Genomic DNA, 16,156 nt, shown 5'->3' with positions numbered 1-16,156 from the left:
GGTACGATGCATATACCAGACTCACTATTCTAAGCACAGCTCGTGTATTATCTCAGTTGCCACAAAACAACTCTATGAGGTCCATGTTTTATTATCCCTATTTCACAGATGAGCAAACTGAGGCATAAAGAGGTGAAACAACCTGCTCAGGGTAATAGGGGTTCACAAGTTGAACCCACTGTTCAAGGTGCTGAAGGTAGAATAGTGAAACCTGGTGCCTGCCTAGTTTAGAGCTTGAAGCGAAGGAGTCAATGGTCCTGGACACCATTTCACATGCTGGGCACAGAGTATATCAGTTTTCCCCACACCTACTGTGTAGCAGGCACTTCTGGAATGCTTTGCTCCCTTCCTGTGACAATGTGTAGGCTACAGGTGTTATTCATCTCCTAGCCCTGTGCCTTGCACAATTTTGGCCATGGTTGGTGCTAAAAAACGGACAAAGCCTAGAAAGGCTTAGGTGATGATTTGAGTCCATTCCTCCATCACAAAGCAAATTTCCCCAGTACAGCTAAAGTTCTCCCTCCCTACGCATAGCACAGAAGCTGTTATTGAGAAACTCCAGTGGCATGCACTTCAATGCAATCAACAAGGAAACTAATATACAGCACTTTTAGGTGTCTCTTGTGTGCTGGGTGTTGTTTTAGGGGTTTTCCGTTTGTTAAATAATTAAGTAGTAATAGGGCATTTACAATAATTCTACAAAATAGATATTCTTTATTGTCATCCCGTTTTACAGATGAGGAGACCAAGTGTTATGAGCTGCATGGTGTCCCTCCAAATTCAGATGTTGAAGTCTTAACCCCTAGTGCCTCAGAATGTAAGGTACTATTTGGAGATAGGACATTTAAAGAGTGGTTAAGGTAAAAATCGGGTCTTTAGGGTGAGTCCTAACCCAACATGACTGGTGTTCTTATAAGAAGAGGAGATCAGGACATAGACATGCACAGAGCAAAGACCATATGAAGACACAGGGAGAAGATAGCCGTACACAAGCCGACAAGAGAACCTCAGGAGGAACCAACCCTGCCAACACCTTGATCTTGGACTTGTAGCCTCCAGAACTGTGAGGAAATAAATTTCTGTTGAGTAAGCCACCCAGTCTGTGGTACTTGGTTGTGGCAGCTCTAGAAAGCGAATACACCAAGGCATAGAGTAACTTGCCTAAGGATACATTGCCAGGAAACATGAACTCAGAATTTGAACCCAGGTAGTCTGGTTCTAGAGTCTATGTGTTTTTCAATAATGAAAGTGTTCTCTGTGCTGTCCATAATGGTAGCCGCAAGCCACACGTGGTTCTTGAAATGTGGCTAATGTAACTAAGGAACTGAAATTTTAATATTACTTACATTAAAATTAAAACAGCCACATGTGGCTAGTGGCTACCAGATTAGATGTGGTTTGCTTATACTGGCTCTAAGTACTCCACTTAAGTATTTTTTCATTAAAGCATAGTTGATGTATAATATTATATAAGTTACAGGTGTACAATATAGTGATTCCCAATTTTTAAAAGTTATACTCCATTTATAGTTATTATAAAGTATTTGCTATATTCACTGTGTTGTATAATAGACCATTATAGCTTATTTTATACCTAATAGTTGGTATCTCTTAATCCTCTACCTCTATAATGCCCCTCCCCCCTTCCATCTCCCCACTGGTAACCACTAGTTTGTTCTCTATATCTTTGAGTTTGCTTCTTTTTTTGTTATATTCAGTAGTTCATTGTATTTGTGCTTTTTAGATTCCACATATAAGAGATATCATACAGTATTTTTCTTTCTCTGTCTGACTTATTTCACTTACAAAATGCCTTCCAAGTCCATCCATGTTACTGCAAATGGCAAAATTTCATTCTTTTTTATGGCTGAGTAGTATTCCACTGTATATATATATATATATATATATATAAATAAATATATATATATATATATATATATATATATATATATATCTTCTTTATCCATTCATCTGTTGATGGACACCTAGGATGCTTCCATATCTTGGCAATTGTAAATAATACTGCTATGAACATTAGGGTGCATGTATCTTTTTGAATTAGTGTTTTTGTGTTTTTGGATATATATCCAGGAGTGGAATTGCTGGGTCATATGGTAGTTCTACTTTTAGTTTTCTGAAACACCTCTATACTGTTTGCCACTTAAGTTTTTTGCAGACTCTTCTAGATACCTCAGCTCTGTGTTCTAAGAAACACACCCCTGTCTTTGTTCTCTATCCCTGGTGTATTTCGTGTTTTGTTTTGTTTTGTTTTGCAATCCTTGGCCCCTGTTGCCTAGTCTCCTGCCGAAGGGGAGAAAGAACAGAAGGAATGAGTGAGCTGGCTAACTTTCCAGAATCCTGTGGCCTGGGCAGCACAGGGTCGTCGGTGTTCTGCTCTAAGCATAGGTGTTAGCCAACCAAATGCCAAGCAGCACAAACACTGAGTGACATTTTCAGAACTATTAATATTTCATCAGAAGTGATCACTTTGCCTTTAAATGCACTATCTTAAAAGGTTTTCTACATTCTTATCTATAATTTTATTCAGTCTAGGTCCTCAGAATTTTCCCCAAAGGAACACATCTTCAATTTTATAATGAAAATCAAAGGGGAATCAAGCTCGGATTTCAAAATTTAGAGTCAACATTTCCAGGAACTCAGGCCCTCTGTAAAGAGCAAGGTTGTGTATGGGGCACCTATGGTATGCCAGGCACTCCGTACAGTATGCCATGAATTCATCCAACACAGATTTATGAAGTGCCTACTATGTACCGGAAATGTGATCTTCCTAATAATATTTAACACCATTTTACTAAAAAGGACCCCTCTCATCCTTCTGCTTCATCTCCAATGTTACCTTACCTACCCTAAGTGGCCTGCCTGCATGGTCATCTGATGCTGACTCCTCTTCTCTCCCCATTGCCTCACTTTGTTGGTTAGTTTCCATCAGAGCCCTTATTTCATCTGTAATTATTACTTACTTACTTGCTCTGCTAGTTGGCGATCTATCTCCCTCCACGAGAGAATATAGGGTCCATGAGAACAGGGACCATGCCAGTTTCGTTCACCTTCATGCTTTCTCACTGTCTCGCAACTCACCAGCACAGATACTCATCAGTATCTGGGGAATGAATGAAGGATGGGAGAAGCGAAGCCAGTTGTTAGGGTCACACAGCTAGTAAGGGCAGTGTCAGGATTCAACCCTACATGTACAGGCTGCCATCTCGTCTATTCGCGTCCAGGCTTCTTCTTTCCCGTCCGTCCTCTTGCTCATCCTTTACTGGGGAAACATTGGAGGAACAACCATTGACTCCTGGGGCTAGAGAGCCCCGGGCAGACGGAGGTCCCATGTTGGTTCCGAGTTTAAGGAAGCCCCTCTAGTGTGGGGCGGAGCCCACTGAGCAGCTAACAGTTAGCTTAGACCTTCTCTCCGCACCTCCGCCCACCCTGGGGACCGCTGAGTCCAGCGCTGGAGAAACCAGTCTGTATCAGTAGCCTGGGGTGCCTGGGTTTGAACCCCAGCTCCCCGCTTCCTAGTGGGCCTTGGACACACCCCTCTAGGACTTTGAGACTCGGTTTCCTCAAATGTAGAACAGTAATACATAACGGTACTAAATTCAAGGCCGAGCGCTTGGCACGTGGTAAGCGCCTGGTCAAAGGGCAGTTAGGGGTGAAATCAGTGATCCCCGGGCAGGGACCGGCAGGCGTCCAGGTGGGTACTGAGAAGCCCGCGGCGGGGCGAGCCGGGGCAAGGTGCCCTTGACCTCTAATGGGGGAAAACGCTCTGGGGTCCTCTGGCCCCCGCCCCCACCCCACCGGAGGGCCTGGGGCACAGAACGAACGCAGGGCGCCCCGCGCACGGAGCCGTTGAGTTTCAAACCCAGCGAGGAATTCCAGCGCTGGATGGGAAGGGGGTGGGAGCCACCGGCACTGCAAATCGGCCCCAGCCCCCCGCGGAGACAGCACCCTTTTAAGGCTTTGGGACCCTTCCCCAGTCCACCCCGCAGCCCAGGGAAGGGACCGTGGCAGGTGTCTGCTGGGGGCGCCGGGACGGGCGCTGGGCACTCGAGACTGTTCCTGTGGGCAGTGGAGCGGCCAGGAGAGGGGGACTGGAGGGGGCGTTGGGGCGAGCAAGGCGGGGCTCGGCCGGGCGGGGGCCGTTGGCCCTCGGTGGGCGCAGGGTCCCTGGGAAGGCCCAGTGAGAAATCGATGGCGGGATCCCGGATCCCGGTGCCTAGCAGTGTGCCAGGCCCTCACCAGGTCATCCCCCAGGCTTAGCCAGTGATGATGAGCTGAGCCCCGGGCGCTGCCAGGAGTCAGGGGCCGGTGGCAACGGGAGAGTGCCAGGGACTGTGGGGAGAGCCAGCCCTCCCCTTCCAGCTGTTCCCAGATGTCATTCTGCCTGCCCAGGGACCTGGCTCCTGAGCTCAGGGGGATTCCACGGTTACTAAGCTACTGTATTTTATTGACTTTTAAATATTTTCTTCTAAGGGAGAAGGGGATGGGGGGCAAAAGTCAAGAAAGAGCAAATAAAAACAAATCAAAATAAGTACCCCCTCCCCAAAAGAAAGCTGTCCTCCATCCATCACTTACACACAAGTCGAAGGCCTCTGAACACAGTCACCTTGCTGGACCAGCAGCTACACAGAACTGACCTCCTGCTGCCCCATCCTCATCTCCCTTTCTGGTGAATGAGGGGTGGTGGTAGACGGTCCCCCGTCTTCGAGCCCTGGGTGGACAAAGGGGCTTCTGAAAAGAGAGGAAGAGGATGGCCAGCGGGAATGGTCTGGCTTTGTCCTCAGCCCTGGTGGCCAAGCGCCCCTCCGCCCTGGGCCCGTTCCCCAGGTACATCTGGATCCACCAGGACACACCCCAAGACAGCTTAGACAAGACTTGCCATGAAATCTGGAAGAGAGTTCAGGCCCTGCCCGAGGCCTTGCAGCCCAGGACCTCCAAGGAGCAGCTCTCTGCCCCCATGGCTGGCACCCCAAGAGACAATGGCCTCAGCTTCCAAGAAGAGTGAGTGTCCCCTTACGTGACCCAAGGGAGGGGGGAGGAGATGAGGTCTAACCCTCTGGGGGAGTGTTTTGACCTGTTGTTCAGTCTGGTTAAACCCTAAAGGCTGTGTACTTTTCCTCCACCCACCATGGTCCTCTGTCCAATAGAGCGTTGACTGGGATGCTGAAGTTACCTGAGTGAAGGGCCAGACCAGGGCTGTATTTCTGCTGCCTCTGTACCAGCCCACTCAGGGAACATTTCTCGTCTAAAGGCATTGGCAACTCCAAGGTAGATCTGAGGACCTTGAAAAACCGCCCTAGCCAGGGCTGGAGGCTAGAAGTCCGTGTCTTTCCCCAGAGGCAACTAGAAGATCCTTCTCCCCCGCCGCCCTCAAAGGCTAGGCATTGGCACAGATGAGTCTGATGGTTTTAAACCACATCTGGGATTCCCTAATACAGGGAGCAGCTGTCCCATTCAGCCTGCATAGAAGCCGCTGCGAGAGCGCACATCAAAATATTTACTGGGAAGGCACTGACATATTCAGAGGACATAACAGAAAATTAAAGTGCAGGAAGATGGCTGTAAATAGCCCATTTCCTGGATGGGAAATCCTGTGTCTGGGAAACACAGAGCTAAAAGTTTCTCCCCCAGGGCAAAGTTGGGTAGATGTTGTTGGGGACGGATATTAGAAAGGAGACTGAGGAACAGAGAAGAAAGGACCTCGTTAGGAAAAGCGAGTAAATCCAGCGAGTTACTAATGCCACCCTTGAGCGCTTGTTTACTGCTTTGCATCTTCAAAGTGGGCTGCAAACATTAATTAATCCTCCCAGAGTCCCTATGAGGCAGGTATTCGCGTCCCCATTTTACAGATGGATTAAGTGTTAATAATTAAGTGCTAATTAAAGACTAAGTGATAATTAAGTGTTGCCTCTTCCAACACATGCTCCAGCTCAGCTCAGAGATGCTCTGGAGTGGGGCAACCCTGCAGGCAATTATGAGCTGAGTCTGGTTTCAGGGATTTCTATGCAAGAGCTAAGAAAGGCAAAGCGTAACTGCTCCCCAGTTCTGCACTCCATGCTGACCCTTTTTGGTCTTATTTACTTGCTACACATGAAGGCGAAAGGCACTTTGGCTGTTATTGCCTCCCCTGCCCCCTGCTCAGCAGTGCACGGCTGGGATGGGAATGGCCTGTCTACAGCCAAAATCCTGCTGTCCTGCCCTCCGCTGGCACTGAGACCCTCTCCGCTGCCCACTGCCATCTGCTCTGGAACAGGGCCTTGGAGGGGGCCTGTGGGGCTCTGCTCAGCTCTCAATGGCCAAGGAGCTGATTGGCCACTTTGTGGACCAAGGGTCAGTGGCAATTTCCAGTAGATTGCACCCTCTCTGCCAGGTCACACGGAGTTAATGGAAACAGACTCTACTTCCAGTCTGCACTTGGCCGAAAACTGAACTGGCACACCTTTGGCCAGTCGCTTAACTCCATTTGGCCTTAATTTTCTCATCTGCAAATGGAGGATGATATGCCCTGCCTTGTCCATCTCAGAGTTGATAATGAGGATCGAATACAATGGGGACAGGAAACTGAAAGCTACGTTATTCCAGTGAGACTGTCCCTAAATGCAATTCTCAGGGTTCAGGGGTTTTGGTTGCTGTTTTTGTTGCCTTCAATCTGGGGTTTTCACATGATGCTCACAGACCTTAGGGTGCTTCAGGGACAACCTGGAGTCAAGTGTCCTGGTTGCTGGGTCCCGATCCCCACATCAGCCAGAGCTGTTCGGCTTTTATGGGTTTTTACTTACTGAAGTTCTGAGTAAAGGCTGCATTTGAAAAAAGGGTTCTGCTATGAGAAAAGAGCTGGGAAACCATTGCCTTAGATGAATAAACGATATCATAATCGTGCAGATATCAACCAAGTAGAGCACAGTGAGCTGTTCTTGAAATAAAGGCAGCTGCAATGGTGGAATCAGATAACTCTGGTTGCAGATCGCATTTCAGCCCTGTGCCAGCTGTGGGACTTGTTTAATTAATGTGAGCTTCAGTTTCCTCATCCGCCAAGTGGAGATGATTACTATGCATTTCATCGGGTTGTTGGGACGATTAAATGGGATATTTAAACATTCCCGGTAATAACTAGGATTTGTAAAAATTCCTTGTAATAATGATGATGATGATTTCCTTAAGCCCTACAATTATTACATGAAGTGGGTACTATCTTAAACTCCCCCTCTTTTTACTGTTGTTATGCAAATGTTCAAACACATAAAATAGTATAATGAATGTCTGTCAATCAGCTTCATTAATTATTGACTTTGGGCCATTCTGGTTTCAATTCCTCCCTCCCCTATTTTTCAATCAGATCCTTTTTACAGGTGAGGTAACAGGTTTGGTGGGGTTCATTTCTCTGTCCGAGGTCCTACAGTTAGGAAGTGGTGGAGTTTCAGGAAACAAACCCAGGACCATCTTAGCCACTACGTGATAGAGTTAGCTGCCTTCTCCTAGAAATGAAGGCATCTTTTTGGAGGCTCAAAATATTCGGCAGTCCCATGGTCTGAGTGATCACACACAGATAACAGATTTCAAATCCGAGGAGCTGTCCAGCATATTTGTGGATGGCTTCAGGCCCACAAGATAACCTCTCAGCTAATCTGCCTACTGTTTAATTTTGTAAACCCAGTTTGGGTTTTGGAGATGCTAACTGCTATCAGGGCAGGTAGATAAGTAAGCTCTAGAACTCTTGTTAGCCAGATTTTTTTTTTTTTTTTTTTACTTTGTCCCCATATGTCATAGAAACCCAGACATTTCAAGTTTGAAAGGGATCTTGAAGGCTATCTTCTGCTGCTTGAATCCCTTCCCCGACATCCTTGCCAAGTGGTTATCCACTTGTACGCTTTCTTAGATGCAGAGCTCACCACTTCCTAAGGTAGCTCCTTCCTTGGCTATGAACCCTGACTGTCAAAAAACCATTTTCTTCCTGTGCTGAAATCTGTCTCTATCAAACTAAGACCCATTGATCTGGAGTCTGCCCTTAGGGCTCCAAACCAAATCTATCCCCGCCTTCCTCTCAATAACCCTTTAGATATTAAAAGATGGCAACAACACTCCTCCTAGGATTTCTTGTTTTCACAAGCTGAATATCTCTGTTTTTCTAAGTTTCCCTTCATGTACCAACTTGGTCAGTTTCTTGCCCACACTGCTGGTCCCTGGGGCAGTGCAGCAACTAGAACCAAGTACAGTAATCCAGGTGTGATCCAATCCAAGCAGGTTGGATACTCCCCATCTATACTCTGTATTCCTGTTAGTGGCAGTTAACACCACATTCACTTTTCTCCACAAGCCAACTTCAGCCTATGGACACATTTTGAGTTCATTCATTCATTCATTCACTTATTCATTCAACAAGTATTTATTAAGCATCTACTATGTGCCTGGCTCTGTGCTAAGAGCTAGTGGGATAGAGCTGTAAACCAGATGAGATCCTGCCTTCCTAGAGCTTACATTCAAGTAGGGGAGAGAAACAGAAAATAAGTAAATAAAAGAGTATGATCACTGTAGAATGGGAAAAGAACTGGTATTCTAGTTGGAAGAAACCAATAATAAACACATAAAAATAAACCAAATAATTTCAGCTAGCAGAGAGTGCTCTGATGGAAATAAAACTGACTAAAGTACTAGGGGGACCTCCTTTAGACGGGGTGGTCAGGGAAGGACTCTCTGAGTAGAGGCGGTCATTTGAGCTGAGACCTGGACGCCAAGAAAGAGCCAGTCAGGTGAAGATCTAAGGAAGGATGTCCAGGCGGAAAGGAGAGAAACCACAGAGACTCTGAGATGTGAGTGGGCTCAGAGAGGGACAACGCGGCTGGGGTGTGGTGAGTGATGCAACGTGGCACAGGGTGACACCAGAGACAGTCAGGCAAGGTCTCAGAAGGCCTGGAGGACCACAGTAGGCAGTTCACATTTGATTCTCCATGCTATGGGAGACCTTTGGAGGTTTTTAGGAAGGGGGTGTAACACGATCACATTCACTAGGTTTTAAAGATGTCTCCAGCTGCTGTGTGGAGATGGTTTGTTAGACAGGTGAGAGAGCAAGTTGGGAGACCTCTGGGAAGATGCTACAATAGTCCAGATGAGCACAATGGTGATGATGGCTAGACCAGAGTGATTGCAGTGAAAATGGAAAAAGTGGGGGATTCAGCATGTATTTTTTTTTTAAGTCAGGAGATGTCACATTAAAGTCTCCTTTTTAAAAAAAAAAATTATTATTTATTTAATTTATTTTTGGTTGCGTCAGGTCTTAGCTGCAGCACGCGGACTCTCTAGTTGAGGCACGCAAGCTCAGTAGTTGTGGTGCATGGGCTTAGTTGCCCTGCAGCATATGGAATCCTAGTTCCCTCACCAGTGATCGAACCCACGTCCCGTGCATTGGAAGGCGGATTCTTTGCCACTGGACCACCAGGGAAGTTCCTTGGCGTGTATTTTGAGAGGAGTCAAAAGAGCCTGCAGATGGTTTTGGGCACACAGATAGTGACATCACAGCTGAATTGAGGTTTTTGGCTTGAGCACTGGTTGGACAGTGGTGCATTTGTCGAGGTGGGGAAGAAATGGGGAGAAATGGGCTATGGGAGAGAAATCAGTAGTTCTGTCTAGTGTCAATTAAACTCCAGACTCTTGTTCAGTTATCTTTTACTTAGTCTTAAATTTGGGCTGAGAGAATTGTGGAAAGCCACTTACTGACTCACATTCTAGGATTACCTATTCATTCAATCCCCCTGTTGCTAAAACTTCACAGCCTTAGAATGGGGGTTTTGGATTTGCCGTTGACTCCATTGCCCTGACTGTGAAATGGCATTTGTTCATTCCCTCATTTATGGATTCATTCGACAAGCATTCACAGTTGCCTTCTGGGTGGCAGGTCCTGTGCTGGGTCCCAGGGATGCAGAGATAAGTAGGACAGAAGCCCATCTCTCTGAGAGCTCCCAGTCTAGTGGGTGGGACAGACACAGGTCCATGTGACAGCAATGATGTTCAACAAATATTTATTGTACATGCCTGACAAAGTGTGAAAGCAATACAGTGGTGAAAAAGATGGGGACAGTCTCTGAGCTCCTACCTGGACCTTCGGTGTCTTGAGGAGGGCAGATCACGCATATTAGGTTAAAAGTCGGGAAGAAGTGCTAGTGCTGTGGGAGCACAACAAGGGGACGCGTGACCTGGGCTTGGAGCTCAGGGAAGGCTTTTTGGAGGAGGCTGGGGGAGGCGAGCTGGAAGGTCATCCTGAGCCAGACCCAAGTAGGAGGATGAGTCTACAGAAAGAAAGGAAATCTATTTAAGCATTTAAAAAACAGAAATGATTTCCTGACTGGCAGCCTTCTGAGGTATTATTGGTCGCATGAAGGAAGAAGGCTGTTTTGCACTTGCTCCAGTAAATTTTCACTGTTTGCACCCATCGGCCAGCCCTCCAGGCAGGAGAGCCACTGGGACTTGGAACCCAACGTGCTGCCTTGTTTGAACTGTTCTCCCAACAAACCAGTCCTTTGTTGCTACAGTTATTAAAACAGTAAGAGAGCCACCTTTCCACTCTCATCCACCCCCATGCGGTTTCCTATCATCCCAGGGAGCTTCCCGTCCTTCCCTGCGCTTACAGGACTCATTCTGGAGGCTTTCTTCTCAAGACTCAGCTCAGGAAAAATGGGACGAATCCTGCTTTTTTGGAAAAGTTGCTTGGACTACATCCCCACTTTTATTTATTAAAAAATTTATTTTTAAAAAAACTTGAAACCTAGTGATGGGAGTGATGAAGACAAGACTCACACGTGGAAACTCGGACTGATGCCCTAGAGCAGAAGCCAGTTCTGGAGACCCTTGGAGTCTAATGCTCACTCCAGGCTAGCATTTGCACCCCTTGGAGGGGTCAAACCCCTCTTTGAGAATCTGAGGGAAGCTACCATACACCCTTTTGCCTGAAACACATCCTCACATCCCTTGACATTTTAGAATGTCAGAAAACCCCAGGCCCCGGGTTGGAATGCTTTTCTCATGGACACTTAAGTGTCCCCTTCCCTTAAGCTTCCCGGGGCTGGGTCTCAGCAACTACTATGACCCCAATCACATTGACATCAATGCACCCTCCATCCTGGTTGTCAAGTGAATTAGTGCACAAATAGTGCTGCAGATAGAGGTTCAAGGCCCTTGACCCTTCTCTCCTCCAGTCTCCTTACACGTCTGTCCGTTGCCTTCATGACGGTTTTTGATTCCCTGCTCCCTTGCAAGTCTCTCTTCTGCCATTTTCAGATCGTCTCCTCTTACTGTGCCTGGTTCCTTTCCCTCTTGGATGTCCTTCGCCCTTTACCAGCTTCATCTCCCTGAAACACATCAACAGCACCGCTCAGGCATCTTCCACGGCTTCCTCATTGTCTTCTGAACCCCCTGACCTGGTCTTGAAAGAGTCTCTGCAGTTGGCCCTCCCTACATCTCTCGGTGCACACCTGGCTGCTTTTCTCCAGACTCTGTAAACCAAGATGCGCCACAAGCAGGTGCACATTCCCTCACCTTTGCTCAGGTTATTTCACTCCCAGGAATGCCTTTCTTCCACCTCTCTCTGTCTACTGAAACCTTCCCCATCCTTAAAGACCTGGAATTAGTGTATCATTCTGTCAATTTTTCACTGCTCACCCCATTTAACATTTCTCCTTCCTCCCTCTTCCACGTTCCTTTTTTAAAATTTAAATAAACAATTATATCCCCTCTCTTTCCTAAGAGTTTAAAGGTGGCTTAGATAACAATAAAATAAGGAGTATCCCAGTATACTTCCTAGCTGTCACCAAATTGCTCAAACTTTCTGTGCCCCATTCTTCTCACCTGAAAGATGGAAAAAGTCATAGTGACCAGCCTGAAGGACTACTGTGGAGGTTAATGAAAGAATGTGTGCAAAGTTCATACAGCACCTGGCAGAAAATAAGGACTTCAAGTTCATCATCTTCATCCTCACCCTATTATCATTACTATCAAGGACAAAATGGCAAGGGTTCAGTAATCAAGAATGGTATGGGGAGAGGAGACTTATGTACCAGAAAAGCTAAGCTAAGGAAAAGTATTCAGTGGAGGCCAGCGTGTTGCTTTCAGACTCTAGGCAGCTGGGGCAAAAAGTGGGAATATACCAGTTAGTTTCTGTAACTCATATCATCTAAGAAGAGAAAGCAGAAGAGGTCATCAGGAGAGATAAATCCTTCCTTAGCTCTGAGGACCCAATGGTAGGGGTCTTTATAGGTGGGTAATAGAAGGGAAGAGTCAGTTTATAACCAGCTCTTGTGTTGACCGTTGGCCAGAGGGGAGGACACAAAGTCCCAGTGGGATGTGTCAACGCCACTCTGGCATAGGGTTTCTGATGAGGTGGTCATCTGGCGTGTATTGTGCGCTGCCGGTGGCGACAGTCTTTCTTCCCCCACCTGACCACGGCTTCTTAAGGGCAAGGGCTATGTCTTACTCATCATTGTCTCCCCAGCGCCCAGCCGAGTTCCTGGCACTCAGTGGCAATGCAGTGTGTATGAATGAATGAGTAAGTGAATGATAGATGAACCATAAAAATGCCACTGCAAGGAGAGTGAGGCCCAGAGGTTGCCAGGATCCAAACCAGACGTCACAATCATCAGAGGAAGCATTGAGTGACGTAGGGACGGGATATCAGGAAGCCAAGACATTGCAAGGTCTTTTCCTCCTTCTGCCTTAAGCTTAAGAAGGCAACTAACATTTTCTTGAGCACCTACTACGTGCCAGGCTCTGTATTTCAATTTTCTGTTTATCACATTGTCTTAGCAACCCTTCCCAGCTGATGGTCAATATTATTCCCATTTTACAGATGAGGAAGCTGGGGCTCAGAGAAGTTAGGCAACTTGCCCAGAGTCATCCAGCTCTGAGGGGGCAGAACAAGGATAGGGACCTGGTGAAGCTTTAAGACCAGAGCTCTTTCCCTACCCCAGGAGCCATTCAGAATAGCCCTTCCTCCTTTTGCTTAATACTGGGAACCATGAGCAGTGAAGGGAAGATGAATCATGATTAACATCCCACGTCCCGTGTCCCCCTTTTTAATTTAATTTTATGGTTTTGGGAGCCGTGTCACTGGTTGTAGGAGCCTGCAGAGATGGGCCACCGGTGGTTTGGTTTAATCCCCTTTTTAATATCTTTGTTGCAACGTTCTTTCCAATTCAGCTCCCAAGTCACATTTAAAAAATACCTCTTCCTTAGGGTAAGCCTTCTCTTATTAAACAGATTCAAATGAAAAGTTTTCAAGATAATTTGAACAATAAAAATCACTCTGTAGCTCCTAACCGAAGCTCCTTTATTGCTGTATTTATTCCTCAGTATTTCTTGTCTCATTCCCCAGCTCACTGAATCCTTCATCCCCCAGACCTTCCAGTCCGAGTCTCAACCCCTGCCTGCCTCTGTGTACTCCTTTCTCTCCCCTCCAGACAGATGGAGGGTCAGGGAGGGGGCAGAGTGGGAGGTCTCACTTCCACCTGCCAATCTGTCTTAGAAGACTGTCCCACCTGCCCTGAGGGACAGGCGTGGGTGGGGAGGGGAGCTGAAGTGTCTGAAGGGAAATTCACACCTGCATGTGTGTCCTCAAGTGCATCATTTGTACCAGAACTGCAGGCCTTGGGGCAGAGGGTGGAGGAGGGATCCTGGCTCAGAATGCAGATGCCTGGGCCCCATTTTTGACCAACTGAACTGCCATTTCCCCAGGAGTGCCCAGGGAATCCGCATTTGAAACAAGCACCACAGGGGATTCCTGTGCATATTTGTAGGAAGTTCTCTGATACTTTGGGGGTCAAAGATGATGGAACCTTAGGCTTCAAAGGGACACCGCTTTGAGAAAGAGGTGTTCCAAAAAAAGCATGAAGGAAGGAGATCGACCGTTTTTGTGCTCTAAGAGGATGCCAGGGACATTGTAAAAATGGACTCTACTCTGTGTGAAGGCCTTTGCTAAGAAATGAGATGAACTTCTAGCCCAGGCGTGGCATTCGGGCAGCTGAGGGATTTCACAGTGTCTTCTCCCTTAACCCCGGGCGATGTCAGCATCCCCACGGTGCAGGTGACCGCAGTTTCAGCCACTTCCCGGCTTCCCACCCCCAGCCGGCCAGGCCCTGGGCTGCGAAGGGTCAGCGGGCCTCTGGGCACCGCACATCTCTCCGTCAGAGCCGCTAACATTTGCATAGCGCCTGTTACAGTTTACCAAGCGCTTTCACATTCATCATCTCACTTAATCCTCACGCAGCCTGGAAAGCGGAGGAGGGAGGGGGTGGGAATCAGAGTTTTCTGAAGGCCCGCTGCCCACCACACCCCCACCAGAGAAGGGCCAGCAGGTGGAACTCAGTGGCTTTCCAGGTACCTTTGGGACACAGGTGCACAGTCGCCTGGGATGGCAACTGAATCTGCAGTTTCTCTCAACTGCCCCTCCCCCCCCCCCCCCCCCCAGACTGAAAACAGTTGGCCCAGTCCCCTCAGGCTGTGAGATAGGGGAAGCCGCCCTCCTTCCCCCTTTCTTTCTTCCCGCTGGGCTTCTACAAAGCTATGGCGGTGGTGTGTGCCTGGGTGGTGTGGTGAGGTGTGTGGGCATGGCTGTGGTGTGTTTGCGTGTGTGGGTGTGTGCACGTCTGTGGTATGTGTATGGGCATGGTTGTAGCATGTGTGTGTGTGTGCATGGCTGTGGTGTGTGCGTGGTTGTGTGTGTGTGTGCACACAGGTGTGTGTGGTTGTAGCACAGCTGTGTGCCTGGGTGTGTGTATGTGCGTTGGTGTGTGTGTGTACATGGCTGTGCTTTATGTGTGTATGCATATGCGTAAGTGTGTGTGTGTGCACAGCTGTGGTATGGGTGTGTGTGTGCACATATGGATTGGGATATGTGCATGTGCATGTCCGTGACTGCTGTGTGTGCACACATATGTTGGTGTGTACGTGTGTGCAGGGTATGGTGTGTATACCCAGGGCAGTTCAGTGAATCCTAGCTCTGGAGGAGAGGAAAGATGAAGACACCAGGTAGCTTTGACAGAGGTGGCTGTGTCCCTTCCCTCCACATTGGGCAGGGACCATCCTGGGTGATGTGACATAAGCTCCAGGGGCATTGAAGATGGGTCCCTGTTCCCCAACCAGACAGGAAGACCCAGAAATGTCCACCAGCCTTGGTCAAGTGAGGATGGGGGCCGATCGGGGGATGATGACTTTAGCTTCTTCATTTAAAAACTGTGATAACTGTATGTCTCTGTGCCCGTTAGCTTTTGATAAACAATAGTCCCTTGGTATCTACAGGGGATTGGTTTCAGAATGTCCATGGACATCAAAATCTGCGGCTGCTCAAGTCCCTTCCATAACATGGCGTCGTATTTGCATATAACCTACACACATCCTCCCGTATACTTTAAACCATCTCCTGATTACTTATAATACCTCATACAATGTAAATGCTATGTAAAGAGTTGTACTATACAATGTAAATGCTATGTAAGTAGTTGCCAGTGTGCAGCAAATTCAAGTTTTGCTTTCTGGAACTTTCTGGAATTTTTTTCCCAGTATTTTCCATCCACAGTCGGTTGAAGCCACCAGTGTCGAACCTTTGCATACAAAGGGCCGACTGTGTAACAAACCACATCAAAGTTTAGCAGCTCAGCACCACAGCTTCCTACTTAGCTCCCATTTCCGTAGTTGAGCAGTCTGGGCTGGGTTCTGCTGGGTGGTTCTTCTGGGAGAGGCTTGGGTGGGCTTGGCGGGACGTGCCTCGTGCCCACCCACACATCTGCAGTGTCTGTCGTCACCCAGGTCTGGCTAGTCAGCTGAGGACCTTGAGGTTTTTCTCCACGGGATGTGTTATCCTCCAGCAGACTTTCCTGGGTTCGTCTATGTGGAGGTTGCTGAGTCCCAGGAGAAACAAGAGGTTAAGCCCTAATGCCCAAGCACTTTCCAAATCTCTGCTTTGTTACTGAACCAAGGTGCATGGGAACTACCATAGGGTCAAAACTGTAATTGGTCCTCACACCACCCCACTGGGGCTGCTGTGGGAATTCAAATGAGAGTTTTGCATGGGGAGCGTTTTGCACAGTGCCTAGCTGGTTAGTTCATTCTCCGTAGATGCTCATCCTTCTGATTTTGTGAACTAGAACCTGAGGTTTAG

The 16,156-nt window shown here is 47.6% G+C and overlaps 1 protein-coding gene across 1 annotated transcript in view; it reads left to right on the top strand.

The window, feature by feature from the left end:
* Nucleotides 1-4,209: 4,209 nt before the first annotated feature.
* CUNH1orf94 (chromosome unknown C1orf94 homolog) overlaps nucleotides 4,210-16,156 on the top strand; it is a 36,706-nt gene continuing 24,759 nt past the window's right edge. Inside the window, 2 exon segments of the mRNA XM_027108278.1 lie at nucleotides 4,210-4,230; nucleotides 4,709-5,019. Coding sequence (XP_026964079.1) covers nucleotides 4,210-4,230; nucleotides 4,709-5,019 — 332 coding nt within the window.

Source organism: Aethalodelphis obliquidens, unplaced genomic scaffold (genome assembly GCF_003676395.1).
Source record: "Aethalodelphis obliquidens isolate GAN/ISIS:26980383/991018 unplaced genomic scaffold, ASM367639v1 scaffold9, whole genome shotgun sequence".
Taxonomy (NCBI): Eukaryota; Metazoa; Chordata; class Mammalia; order Artiodactyla; family Delphinidae; genus Aethalodelphis; species Aethalodelphis obliquidens.
Note: the sequence above shows the minus strand (reverse complement) of the source record. Positions and strands in the feature narration are given on the sequence as shown.